At 52.5% G+C, this 13,285-nt stretch overlaps 1 protein-coding gene across 1 annotated transcript in view; it reads right to left on the reverse strand.

Moving 5' to 3' along the window:
• Nucleotides 1–6,364: 6,364 nt before the first annotated feature.
• LSAMP (limbic system associated membrane protein) overlaps nucleotides 6,365–13,285 on the reverse strand; it is a 317,263-nt gene continuing 310,342 nt past the window's right edge. Inside the window, exon 8 of the mRNA XM_059815770.1 lies at nucleotides 6,365–6,462. Within this exon, the coding sequence (XP_059671753.1) occupies nucleotides 6,365–6,462 (98 nt within the window). The remainder of the gene's footprint in view (nucleotides 6,463–13,285) is intronic.

The following is a 13,285-nucleotide window of genomic DNA, read 5'->3' on the forward strand; positions in this document are numbered from 1 at the left end:
CTTCTTCGATGGGATCTCTGCCCCTTCCCCAGCCGTGCTGCCCAAGGAGCCCTGTTGTGCACGCAGCCCTGCCACCCGTGCTGCAGTCACGTCCTCCTGACTTGCACTGCCCCTTCCTCCTCTGCTGCCTGGGCACTTCTACAAGGCATGCAGGGCAGGCTGAGTGGCTGTGGCACCAGCTATCCTGAGCCTGCAACAAGTGAAGGACCCTTTGCTTGCCACCTCTCTGGGCTGATTGGGATTGCTGCTCCTCTTTCCCAAGCCCTGCCTTGGCTGGTCTCCTTGCCTCACACACATCACCCCAAGCCACAGAGATACGGAGGACCATACCAACTTATCCTCACCAAGGTGACTTCTGCTTTCCTGTTTTGGTGAGTGAATCAACAAGCAAACACCACATATTGCCCTAATGGGAGCCAACCATCAAGCAAAATTTGGGAGGGGCTGTAGGAGCTGCCTGAACATTGTTCTAGCAAGTTACAAGATGGAAAAGAGAAAGAGGTTTTAATGGTGTGACACAGCTCTTAGTCAGCAAGAGTCATGCAGTTAAAAAAAAAAATCCTCTGGGCATCCCACTGGAAATGAAGCCACTCTAAGACTAGCGTCGAGAGGCCATGGTCTCCTCGCTGGCGAACCTGGGAGTTCTGCACGTGGACGATGAACAGCACTCATCCCTACCCTTTTCCACCAGCATCACATCTTGGAAATTACCATGCAGTTTCTCCATCACTTCCCTGCCTGAGGTTCTGCTCTTTCCATGGGACAGTTTGCTCCCAGCAACCCTAACTCAAGAAGTTTTGTGTACTCGAGTCAGAGAAGCTGGAAGATTGTGCACCATCAGAAGTGAGAGAGAGAGAGAACTGCTCACCCCCCTAGCATCTCCTCTGTAGGACTGTCTTCGTTAGCCATCCTCGGTGTCAGTTGCTACATCACATCAAGCACCATGATGATTTGGGCTCTGTGTCAGTGTGCTTACAGGAGAGAAAGCAGAGGTGTGAGAGGGGTTGGGAGGAGAAGAGTGGTTGCCATGTGCCCATAGATTCCCTCATCAGGAAGGGACAAAGTGGTAAAGCACTGCACAAAGATGAGCTGAAACATCACCTGGTGGTGGGGCTGTGAAGGACTCCAAGTAGCTCCTCCGACTTCCCAGATCCTCTTCCCCAAATGCTCTTGAATCATCAGGACTCGCTGTTGCTCTCCCAAATTTCTTCCAGATGTGCAGCTTCCACTCAGCCTGGAGACCATGTGGCTATTGACAGCGACTTTGTCCATGCTGTGAGCTTGGACTTTCAAAATGGGGTTGCTCAGACAGGTGGCTTGGCGGCATGGTCTGGATGCACATGGAGCTAAGAAGAGCTGGTGGGGCTTGGATATACTTTGACCAAAAGCGGGGCAAGCAGCAGTACATGAGAGATCTGCCCAAGCGGTGAACAGTCAGTGACGTGAGAAAGGTGTGCAGACAAAGACTAACTCTCGACACAATGCATGTCACCAATGAAATCTTCATGAATGGCACGTTAACATGCACTTGGTGCTAGCATGGGGCGACACAACTTCACTGGTGAAGAAAGCGGGAAGCGGGGAGGAGGGGAGTGCGTTACTGAGCAACATACCCGCAAGCTGCGGGGCTGCAAACAAACAAAAATGAACACAACTGCCAAGATACAGGTGTCGGCTGGAGCGTCCCACGTCGCCCTTCCCAGCCGTTCAAAGACAGGCATCTGCTTCGTTTTCCATCTGACCAGACACACGCTCCGAGCAGCATGCTACAGTCATGCATGGAGTTCATGTGGCTCGGGGTGGCTGCATTTCCCCTGTCCAGTTCCTTTCAGAAAGATTTGCCTTCACCCTCCTCTTGGTCATCTGAAAAGGGTTAGAAATCTGCTAGCAAGTATGGGGCCATATATTAAATCTAAGTCTTTGTTCCTCTGCTTGGACATTACCAGACATCTCATGTAACTTTTGTAATATTTACAAACCAGTAGAAGAAATAAATTTTTTTCTCTTTTTTTCTGTTTTGTTCGTTTCTTTTTATAACACTAAATGTTAAATCTCCATCAATCAAACACAATTACACTGACAAGCTCAAGGAACTGGTGTCCCATTCCAAACTCCCGTCTCCCCCAGTCCCCAACCGGCCGAGAGGCAGCAGGAAGCAAGAGCGCAGCTTTTTGGGAGGGGATGGGGAAAATAGCAACATGAACGTGGAGTAGTAGAGGCAAGGACGAGAAACAGCTTCAGAGAAAAGGGCCTGAGACATGAGAAAACCCTTTGCAACATCTCTGTCAAAGGGCAGAGGGGAGAAAGAGCATGGGGAAAAGCATTTGACCTTGCCTGTGTTTCCTACATTCATCTGGGCTCTCCTCTTGACAGATGCTTTTAGCGATCCCTGCTCGTGTTCAAGAGAAACAGGGGGACATTCACAGCATCCTGTGACACGCGCGGCAGCTCGCAGGATTAGCTTCTCAGAGTAAATCAAGCTCCAGCCTACCCATGACTCCCCCAGCCCTGCTAGGAACAGACGCTGCCAGGAGCGGGGCTCCCAGCACTGCTGCAGATAACAGGCATACTTGGTACTTGTGGCTTTTCTCAGACAGGTCTGCAAATAACAGGCTTTAACCCTGTTTCACAGTCACGCAACGGAGGCACAGATCTGCCCAGGTCCTGCAGGCAAGACCAGATCCCAGCACCGGGGTGGTGGCTGTTTCCTCTAGCTAATAGGCAGATGGCTTCAAAAAACGGGCATCCTATTTTTAGTAATGTATTTCCCTTTAACCGTAAGCCTCTGTGCCTTGACGTCTAAAAAATATCCCCTCGAAACTCCTTCAAACCAAAAGAGATGTGAGGCGATGAGGTGCTGGGACTTGTGACCACCACCACCACACCGTAGGGCTCTGATGTGTGTGAACCCCGTGCCTAGGAGTGACCCCACAGCGACAAAAACACACGCAGAGGACAACACGCGGGACACAACAGCAACCAGGTTTACATCAAAGAGAAGCCTCAACCTAAAGAAAACGGTGGGCTTGACCTAGCCCTTAGGAAAAGCCTGTGACAGCAAGTCACTGCAGGCTGCCCACCTTCTCGCAACAAGCCTGTGACAATAAATCCAGGCGTAGGTACAGCCCTGAGAATGAGAAATGCCACTGACGCGGTGTTTTCCCTCGTGCCAGTGTGCTGGAGAGGGTGCAGCTCCCAGCTCCGGCTTCTGGGACCAGCATCAGGTTGCGGCTGTACCAGGGGGATGAGGAGCCCTATTGCAGCAGGAAATCTGGAATTGTTACTAAGACACCAAATGACACGACCCTCCTGAGAGGTAGGCACGAGGACTGGGGTGTCTGAGTGCTCTGAAGGATACAGGGCATTTTTTTCCTGGGCCACAGCACACCAGTCTCCAAAGGAGATGCACAAGTCCCATCAACTCCCCCGAAGGGGGGAGACAGCCCTGGATGCCTTAGGCGGATTTCAAGCACCAGTTGCCCAGCTCTCCCCTCTTGCACCAAGGCACAGACACCCCCAGATATGGCTTTGGGACCTGGAGAAGCAGGGGGAGCATAATTTACCACCATCCAAAACCACAGCAGATCTATAGCAAGTCGCCATCACCCAAACTTCAGCCTCTTGTGTCTCTCTCTTAATACTTTCTCTCTCGTTCTCGCTGCGTGCGAGGAGCCCTTGACTGCCTGCTTAATTGCCTGCCTGCTGCTGCCCAAAACAGCTGAGCTCAGCAGAGAGGAGACAGGCACCGGCAGTGCCGCAGTGCAAGGTGAAAGCGCTGTGCTGAGAGGCAGGGAGAGGCCTTGGCGGAGCGTGCCCCAGCCATGCAAAGACGGGGATGGGCTCACAGACAGTAATTCCCACTTCCCTTCCAGGCAGGGGACCACCTGGCGGGTATCCCCTCCCGCACACCGCAGGGCTGCAAGCCCAAGCTGTTTCCCCCTTGCCTTCAAGAGCGGGCGAGCACGGCTGCCAAGCGTGCTGCTACTGCACCAATTCACAGGGCAAAGACAGAAAAGTAAGCTTGCTGGTGCTTGAAAGATCAGTGGTGCCAAGCACCTGTAAAACACTGTACTGTTGTGGGATGGTCACTCGACTTGTGTGGGCTAACTCAAGTTCCTCCCCGCACATCCTTCCCCCCAAAAAAAACAAGTGGCTACCTGATAAACCCTGTGTTTTACCATCTTTGCCGCTGTGGATGCTAGGGCTCGTGACTGGCTGGGAAACACAGGAGTCTGCTCCCCACCGCCCCTGCCCGCAGACGTGCACTGCAGCCACCGGAGCGTATGACTGCTGCCTTCCCCTCTCCCACTGCTCGCTCTGGCTCCTGCAGCAGACCTGTTGCTGGTGCGGCAATTTCCAGCCACCACCCAGCATTTTCTTAACCCTGTTTCTCACAGCCTGTTCTCTCCCTTTCCTTCTCCTCACTCAGGAGCCACTGGAGCATCTCCTGTGGGCACCTCTGCATGTGATTCTGCCATGGGAAGGGTGATGGCAAGCGACAGCCCTCTCCAGCAAGACCAGCACCCTTCAGATGAGAAAAGAGAAGAGCAAGGGGAATTGTGCTGCCTACTTCTTTGCTGCACCACTTTAAGCTCCTTCTTTATAAGCCCAGGATTTTGGACCTGACATTGGTTTTTCTTCCTACATTCACAGGTCCTGGACATTTTCTGACCCAATTTGTTTCAAATGTGGAATTTGCCAAGTGAGCTTTGTAGTAGTAGTGGTGTACAACACACACGCGCGCGCACACCCCCCCTTACACAGCATACGTTTCCTTTTATAACAGTGAAGACAGTAAGAACAACAACAAAGGGTATTGGCTCTATTTTTGCATGACTACCAAAATGGTTAGGAATGACCAGATTGTGGTTTTCATATTGAGACATCGTTCCTACGCACACACCATACCTACAGGAATGGCCGCTCGGTGATGTCCGAGGTCTCATCACTCACATCCCACTGGCCCAGCCTCTCCTCCCCAGGAGGAGTGGGCATCTGCACTCTGTGCTCCGTAGTGCTGCGGGCCAGTCCTGGTTTCTTCTGCTTATTTGGACAAATGCACGTGTGCACATCCCCACGTGCATGTACAAGCACTCGTGCGTAGCAGGGGCTGCTATGCTGGTACTTGAAGGCTGAGAGCCAGACAGGTTGCAGGTGGGAGAGAAAAAAAGGCTAAACAAGGGTGCAGACTGACTCTTGCAAGCAAGGTGGCCAGGAGTCAAAAAGCCAGTGAGGATGCCGGAGAGGGGACACCATGGGAACCTGGGTTGCAGCTGCCCCTTTCTCCTCGCCCCTCTTCTCTGCCTGAGTGATCTCTCAGCATCTCGTCTCACACTTACAAGGCAGGACATTATCTACAGCAGGATGAGCATATGTACACATGGACTGTTCCTTTTGCATGCTTAGAGAGAGCAAGAGAAAGAGCGAAAGAGAAGACGGAGCGAGAGCCACACACGCATGCACGCACACACACAGGCATACACGGGAGAAAGAGAAAGACACCTGGTCGAATTGAGGGGGGAGAGGAAGAGGATTGAAAAAAAAAGGAAAAGAAAAGTATGTTTTCAGTAGAGTTGACACAGCTTTAGTTCAGGCCAGCGAGCGCGATGTTGCATGAAGGAGGGGACAGGAAAGAAGGTGTTTAGCAAGGGCTGGGTGCACAGAGCGCAGGGCGAAGTGAAGAGAGGAAGGAGTTCTTCACAGGACACCAGTGTGCAGAGAGCTTCAGGTGACTTGCTCTGGTTTGTGGCTTCTTTTTTTGTTTTTTTCTTTCTTTTGTTTTTTTTTGTTTTGTTTTCAAAAGTATGAACTGGCTGAGCATCGGCTCACAAAAATGACCCAGGGCATCCAAAAAGTTAGGTGGCTATAGACACCGAAGCAAAGACCTCTTTCCGCAAAAGAAAGAGAAGAAGGAAGGAAGGTGAGGGAGTGTGGAAAAGAGGAAGGAGGAGAAAAAAGAAAAGGGATCTTCTGTTCAATTGGCTTTGCGGGTTTCGTTAGATTGTTTACATTGCAGCATCCTCCGGCGACACAATCCTTGCTGATGCCCCATTCTCTCCCTCGCATCGTGTTGCCTCCTAGATGGTCAGTGACTTGACAGCCGGCTTGTCAGGTTTTGGATTAAATGTTGCTGAGTCTTCTTTGCTGTAATTTTTCCTCTCCCCCCTCTTCGCTCCTGAACACACAAAAGTTGTGAAAGAAACAGTCCTCTCTCTCTCTCCCCCCCCTCTCTTTTTTCTCTCTCCCCTCTCCTCGCTCTGTCTCCTGTATAACGCGTTTTGTTTTGTGTGTTGTTGCTGTTGTTGTCGTGTTGGGTATTTTTAATTATTATTATTATTATTATTATTTTTAATTCTGATTTGTATTAACATTTGCTGAGTAGGCAGAACAGGGACGCTGCCAGCAGCCACAGTGGGACGGCCAAACTCATGGAGCCGTTGTCTACTCTCCCTGTGCCGGGTCCTGCAGGGTGCGAGAAGGGAGAGAAAAGAGGACAAGGTTACACGCGGTTGGGCGAGACAGGGGTAACACAGGAACATGGCGCTTTGCTCCCCGGCTGCTCCTGCAGCAGGGGGCCGAGGCTGCAGGGCACAGCCGCCCTCCCGCTCAGGTGAGCCTCCATCCAGCGCAACTGCAGGCTCCTGCCCACCAGCTCCTCAGTATCCTCCCCTCCCGCCCAATGCTTCAATGGCATGCTGCTCTCCCTAAGCAGTACCCAGGCTGGAGAAACAGGGCCTGGAGCAAGTGGGAGGGCTCAAGCCCAGCTGCCGACCCCATCCCATCCCATCCCATCCCATCCCATCCCATCCCATCCCATCCCATCCCATCCCATCCCATCCCTCGCAGTGCCTCCGGCTGGGAGCCGCCAGCCGCCTGGTGCGGAGGCACAGCTCACACCTTCTCACGGCGCACCCCTGGCCACCAGCCCCACACCTCCCCGCTCTGCCACCTTCCCAGCGGTGGCCCTGGGATGCCAGGGCTCGTTGTAATTCTGCGCACTGGCCGGTGCCTGTCTGCAGCCAGACACCGGCTCCGCGGGGGCTGATTCATCACAGCGGTCCGATCAATAAAACATGGGCCCAACCAGCGGATGCCTCCCCTCCCAGGGGCTGCACGGCAATTATTTATTTCTTAATCAGGGGGGAGGAAGGCTTTGCTGTTGTGTTTACGGCCCCGTGGCACAACACCTATGGGGTGAGGGTGCCGGGTGTGCCAGGGAGGTTGATTTTTTTCATAAGGGTGGAAAACGAACTTGCATGCGCATGTGCGCGCCTGCACGGGGGTCTGTCAGAGGGGGCAGGGAGGAGTGCTGTGCTGCAGCAACAAATAATGCAGCCTCGCTCCAGGAATATTAAGTGCTAACATTCCTGACATCTTCTCATTCATCCTCTCATTTATGGGTTCCCTTTTCTGGATGGCTTTAAAGGCAGCGATGCTGTTTTAAATTCACCCTGCAATACCAAGCCTTGGCAGCCTTTTCTTTGTAACGGGGCAGGGAGGCGTACGTGGCTATGGTTTTGTAGCTGCATGCTCATCATGTATATGTACATTTTTATGTATATGCTCATGTACACATGCATGTCCATGTACACATATATGTATAGGTACATGCATATGTACACATATATGTATGTGTACACGTACGTGTACACATATACATACACCTATGTATATGTATATGCAGTGTTTTACACAGAAGGGGTGCAGGAAGATGCTGAAGTGTGGAGATAGAGATTAGTATATGTTGGGACCGATCCTGCTGTGGAAGAAGGAAGACATGCTTACTACCAAGAAGAGCTATTTCTAATGGCAGGGGGGAGCCAAAAAAAAAAAAAACCAACCCCCAAAACACCCTGTTCAGGAGAGCCCCATGGGACCGAAGTGCAATTGCTCCCTCTCAGAGCCTGCAGAATTTACCAGGCAAAAAGTCCCTCGCTGCTGGCTGGAGCATGGGTGCCACAGGCCTGCTCAGCAGCTCAGTCACTATTAAACTCTAGCTGGTGACTAAAAGGCAGCAAATCCAAGAAGGATGTCCCCAGAGACCCTGAAATTCTGTAGCACTTTCATTTCTGTGCTTTCTTCCTAATGTAGCCCGTCACTTCCTAGATCAGCTGTTTGTGCCCCAATTCTATTCTTTCATTATTAGGTAAGCATGTGCTGAATTGTGTAGAAAATTTATATTCCATCTATGGCTTCTTTTTTCAGTTATTCCCTGCTCATCTTTTGTGGCTTGTCACACAAATCCTACAACACTAGTTTTTGACTCCTTGTTCGGGAGGCAGGAACTTATTTCCCCCTCAGGGCTCAGGAACAACTTTTAACTTCAGCTACTACACTTACCTGACCTGTGTTTCAGAGAAAGCATCTTTCATGGTCAAACAATTGGGGGGAGGCTCTTTGGGACCACTTGCATCCCACATTGGCAGTGAAGAAGTCCCAAAACGTGACTCCTCTGGCCCAGCAAATAATCAAGAACACACCAGGCAGAGTGTGTTGCCCACAAAAAGTTTTCAGCCATCACATTTTTACTATTTGGCTAGAATACTATTTGTCTTACACATACATGGACTTGTATGTAACATGTACCTGTGGCAACCAGTCCCCTCCTTGCCACTTTTCCAGGGTGCACATGCAATCAGAGCAAACACATAGGTACCTATGGAGGCATGCAATGCACACCTAGCACAGCAGCGGCAGGGGTATGTTTGGCCTTGACTGGGTACTGCTGCCTTAATACGTGTAAGTGCATGGCTCGGGGTTTGTGTGCTTGGTGGAGGATAGAGGTATGGTATGGTATGGAATGGTATGGTATGGTATGGTAAAGAGATGAGCTTCTGCAATACCTAGGTATAAGGGAGGGCACACAACGCATGTTGTGATGAAGGACTTTGGGGAGAGGGTCACACCAGCTTCTGCTCTGCTTGAGCTTGTGTGCGTAAGCTTGAGGATATCTGACAAGCCAAGACTCTCATTTCCACAGCTGAAAAATGGTGTGAGTTGCATGTCCTCATGTTTCCCTGCTAAGCTTCCTCCACAAGCCAGTGAGGTGGTGGGGCTGACCGCAGAAGCCTCTCCACGTGCAGTCCTGATCATCTTCTGCACACCACCACGTGCAAGTACCAGCAGTTGTTTGCACCAACAGGCCATGTGTAGCTGTGCAGCTGCCGGGCAGCATGTTAAGCTGACGGGGAGGTCTGGGACCCAGTGTGGTTCAAAGCTGCTGCAGCCCCTGCGCATAACCCTAGGGGCTGCATGTAATCTTTGTGTCTTACACATATGCTACATTTACTGTCACGTGTATTATAAAAATGTGGGAAGGTTATAGTTCAGTCACAAAATAAAATCTTGAAAACTTTGAGAATTTAGCCTTTAGAGAGGGCTAATTGCTCAAAACTTAAAAAAAAAAAAAAGAGTGAAAATGTTAGAATAAAATAAACTATTCATCTTTGAGTAAGATTTTGTGCAGGAAATAGTATCTATTTTCAGTTGACTCCATTACTTTCAGTCTTTTTCACAGCCACACCTCGGTATTGCCACGTTGCAGTCTGTCTGGCTGTGATGGCCCACATTTGCGTGACCTGTTCTCTGTGTGTGTGAGCGCACTTGCTGCTGTGCACTGTGAGCACTGCTGACCTGGGAGCTGAGGCACCCACATGCTAATGGGTGAACGTCCACTCTGGGAGGAGCACGCCAGCCCCCTGCAGCGTGTTTGTCATGCACGTGGTGCTGAACACGTACACATGCGCGCGTACAAGCATACCCACACCTGCACACTCTCTGCTCCACCCGTGCACACCCACAAGTGCACCCACCCAGCCTCACAGGTGTATGCAGGCATATGTACATGCACACGTGGGTGTGCATGTCTGCACCCTCACACACACCCCCTACACACATGCAAACACCCCCCTGCCCCCCATACCCACAGCCAGCCCCCCAGCACACAGACCCGCAGGCAGGTGTATCAGAAACAGTGTGGCAGCAGGAGCAGGGAGGTGATCGTGCCCCTGTACTCGGTGCTGGTGAGGCCACACCTCGAATACTGTGTTCAGTGTTGGGCCCCTCACTACAAGAAGGACATTGAGGTGCTGGAGCGTGTCCAGAGAAGGGCGACGAAGCTGGTGAGGGGTCTGGAGCACAAGTCTTATGAGGAGCAGCTGAGGGAACTGGGGTTGTTCAGCCTGGAGAAGAGGAGGCTGAGGGGAGACCTCATCGCTCTCTACAACTGCCTGAAAGGGGGTTGCAGAGAGGTGGGTGTTGGTCTCTTCTCCCAAGTGACTAGCAACAGGACAAGAGGGAATGGCCTCAAGTTGCGCCAGGGGAGGTTCAGGCTGGATATTAGGAAAAAGTTCTTTACTGAGCGTGTGATGAGACACTGGAATAAGCTGCCCAGGGAGGTGGTGGAGTCACCATCCCTGAGGTGTTCAAGAAACGTGTGGACGTGGCACTGCGGGACATGGTTTAGTGGGCATGGTGGGGTTGGTTGGTGGTTGGACTCGATGATCGTACAGGTCTCTTCCACCCTCAGTGTTTCTGTGATCCCGTCATCCCCCGCGCACCCTCCCGCAGGCACCGAGGACTCGCGCCCCCCCCGCTCCAGCCGCGGCAGCAGCAGCGCGCGACGCCGCGGTCTCCACCGCCCCCTGGCGGCCGCCGCCGCCCCCCGGAGCCGCCCCCGCAGCCGCCCGGTGCCGCCCGCGCCTCCCACCCCAGCGAGCATCCCCGGGAGAGCCCCAGCGAACCCCTCTGCGACCCGGCTGCACTCCCCTGCCCGGCTCGGCCTGGGCTGGGACTCCACCTGCCGCGCCTGGCCCTCGGCTCAGCGCTCAGCCACCGCCGCACTGCGCAAGGCCCGCTCTCCCCGGTGCTAAAAGCCAAGCAGCGGCCCTTTCAGCGGGCACGGGGGGGGCTTTGGGAAAGGAGCGGTGTTTTCCCCACAGTCTCCCACTTTCGTAACCTTGAGCCTGTGCTCTGGGAGTTTCCTCTGCAAGCTAATCTGCCGGGCTAAGCACTCCCCTGCGATTTGGCAGCACCGCAAAGTTGGTCACCATGCAATAGCTCTGAAGGGGGTTTTCTTCCACCGCAGCCAGGGAAGAAAATTGGGTTTCTGATGATGATCGGATCATACGAATATCTGGCAGCATTTCACAAATAAACCCTTAAGGGACCCCAGACCCCAAATGGTTGACCAAGTCAGGTCACATTAATCAAATCAAGAAGGAACAGACTGAAAATCGGCAAGGGCAAAACAATTGCACTTTTCTTCCCCTCTCCAAATAGTGAGACACTTAGATACCCAGTGCAAATGCAGGTGGACCCCTGCCACGGTGCCTAACCATGCTGCAACAGCTCACGGGACACTGTGCCCCACGTTGCTGAGGGTTTGTCCGTGCCACGCATTCAGCCCAGTGTTTGGCATTGGTGTGACAGCACAAGGTAGCCTCGGCCGAGATTTAGAGAGCTGTAGTTCTCTCAGGGCTGACGGGAACCATATGCAGCCCCCATCCCCTCCCCAAGGAGGGGTAACCCTAGCTGTGCCCTTAAATCAACCAGGGGAAAAACAGAGCCATGCCACCATGACCTCGCTGCTCCTTCCCACCTGCGTGTAATGGCCCATGCACCAGCCTCGCACAGAGAGGCTCCAGGGGTCTTTTCCTGACACCTCCGGGAGAACACCTCCATACTTTCACGTGGGGACGTGGAAAGGGCGCCGAGGCCCTTCAGCGTGGGACTTCTGCAATTTCACCGGGTGCCTCACCCTCCTGCAGGCAAACCCTTCCATGCAGCACAAAGTGGAAGAGTTGCTGCATGCTCTCGTGCAGCGTGCTGCTCCGGCAGTGCTGCGAGAGCTTTACCAGCCGCATATGCAGAACCAGCAGCACCCGCTACTGCTAAGGTTGCCCGACCTTTCCCATTATAAGGCCCTGTTTGCGTAGCACTTTACCAGCATCAACAGGGTGGGTGGAACAATCCCATGCTGAGTGTTTGCCTTGGGCTGATTTTATTTTTTTTAAGTGGAAGAGCAGCAGCCAAAATACTTCTGCTGTGCCTGACAGCAAGACTTGAGGAGGAGAAAAATGTTTATTTTAATCATAAAGAAAAGAAAGCCAGTGGCTGTCCCGCAGAACACGCTTCTGCTCTGATGCTTTGGCTCAGAGCCTTGCAACAGTGCAGAGATTTGGTCTTTCAGCAAAAGGTAAATAGCTACGCAAATGTATCTGCCTTCACACCCTTGGGGAGGGGTCCCCACAGACTTCACACCTCTTGAATGACTTTCCTGGGACCACCTCAGTAGGTCAGTGCTCACAGGTTTTAAGCCCCCCCCTACAACTGGCACAGCACCGCTGGCCTTGCTACACTTGCTCCACCCCAGAGGGCTGCAAGCTGGGCCAGCCCAGGTTGCACTATAGAGGACCTGGGTACATATGCTAGTTTGCATGGTATAGCTGTAATGCTTCTTTTTAATTTTTCTTTTCTTTTTTTTGTGTGTCATGGCTCATGAACTGCTGCTACTCCTGTGTAGGGTGTAGGAAAAGACGTGGCAAGAAGGTTGGTGGGGCTTGGGTGAGATGGCGGAGGCAGAGGGGAAAAGCAGGGTGCTGCTTACATTCACAGCAAACCACAGCACGATTGCAAAGCCAGGAGCTGCTCTCGTCCTCAAAAACAGCCTGCCTCCAGAAGGAGCATGCCACAAGAAAAGACCAGCTCTATTGGGTCAGTCCAAGGGTCTTGTCTAACCTTCGGTCCTGTCCCCTGCAGGTGCTGGGAGGGGGCCATCCAGGAGCACATGGCATCAGACTGGCCTGCCTTGGGTGCTTCAGAGTCAGCCTGAGCCAGCGGAAGCTGCACTCCTTGACTCCTTGGCTCCTTGACAGATTCATTTTTTCTTCCATGAACTTGTCCAGTCACTTCTGGACTGCCTGAAGGCTTCAACATCCGCAACCTCCCTCAACTTTTCAGGAGCACTGCAGCAGCGATACCATGGCCGCACTGGGTGTTACGTTCTCCTGTGACTTTAGGACCTTGGCATTAACAGAAGGCCTGGCATGCTGCCCGTTACTAATTGCTACCTGAACTGGCTAGATTAAAACTGTCTCAGTCACGCCTTGCTCTGCAGTCTCCTCTGCTGACTACAGGAGAGCCAGGCTGAGGAAACTGCTCAGTGGAAAGAATTAGCTAAGGCGTGTTCAGCTCTCCCTAGGAAAGAAAGAGATGAGCTTTTTGTCAAGGAAACTGTTAAGAAAGCAGCTACCCAGTGTCAAGAGATTGGTGGCCACTGAATGCT

Source organism: Gavia stellata, chromosome 1 (genome assembly GCF_030936135.1).
Source record: "Gavia stellata isolate bGavSte3 chromosome 1, bGavSte3.hap2, whole genome shotgun sequence".
Lineage (NCBI taxonomy): Eukaryota > Metazoa > Chordata > Aves > Gaviiformes > Gaviidae > Gavia > Gavia stellata.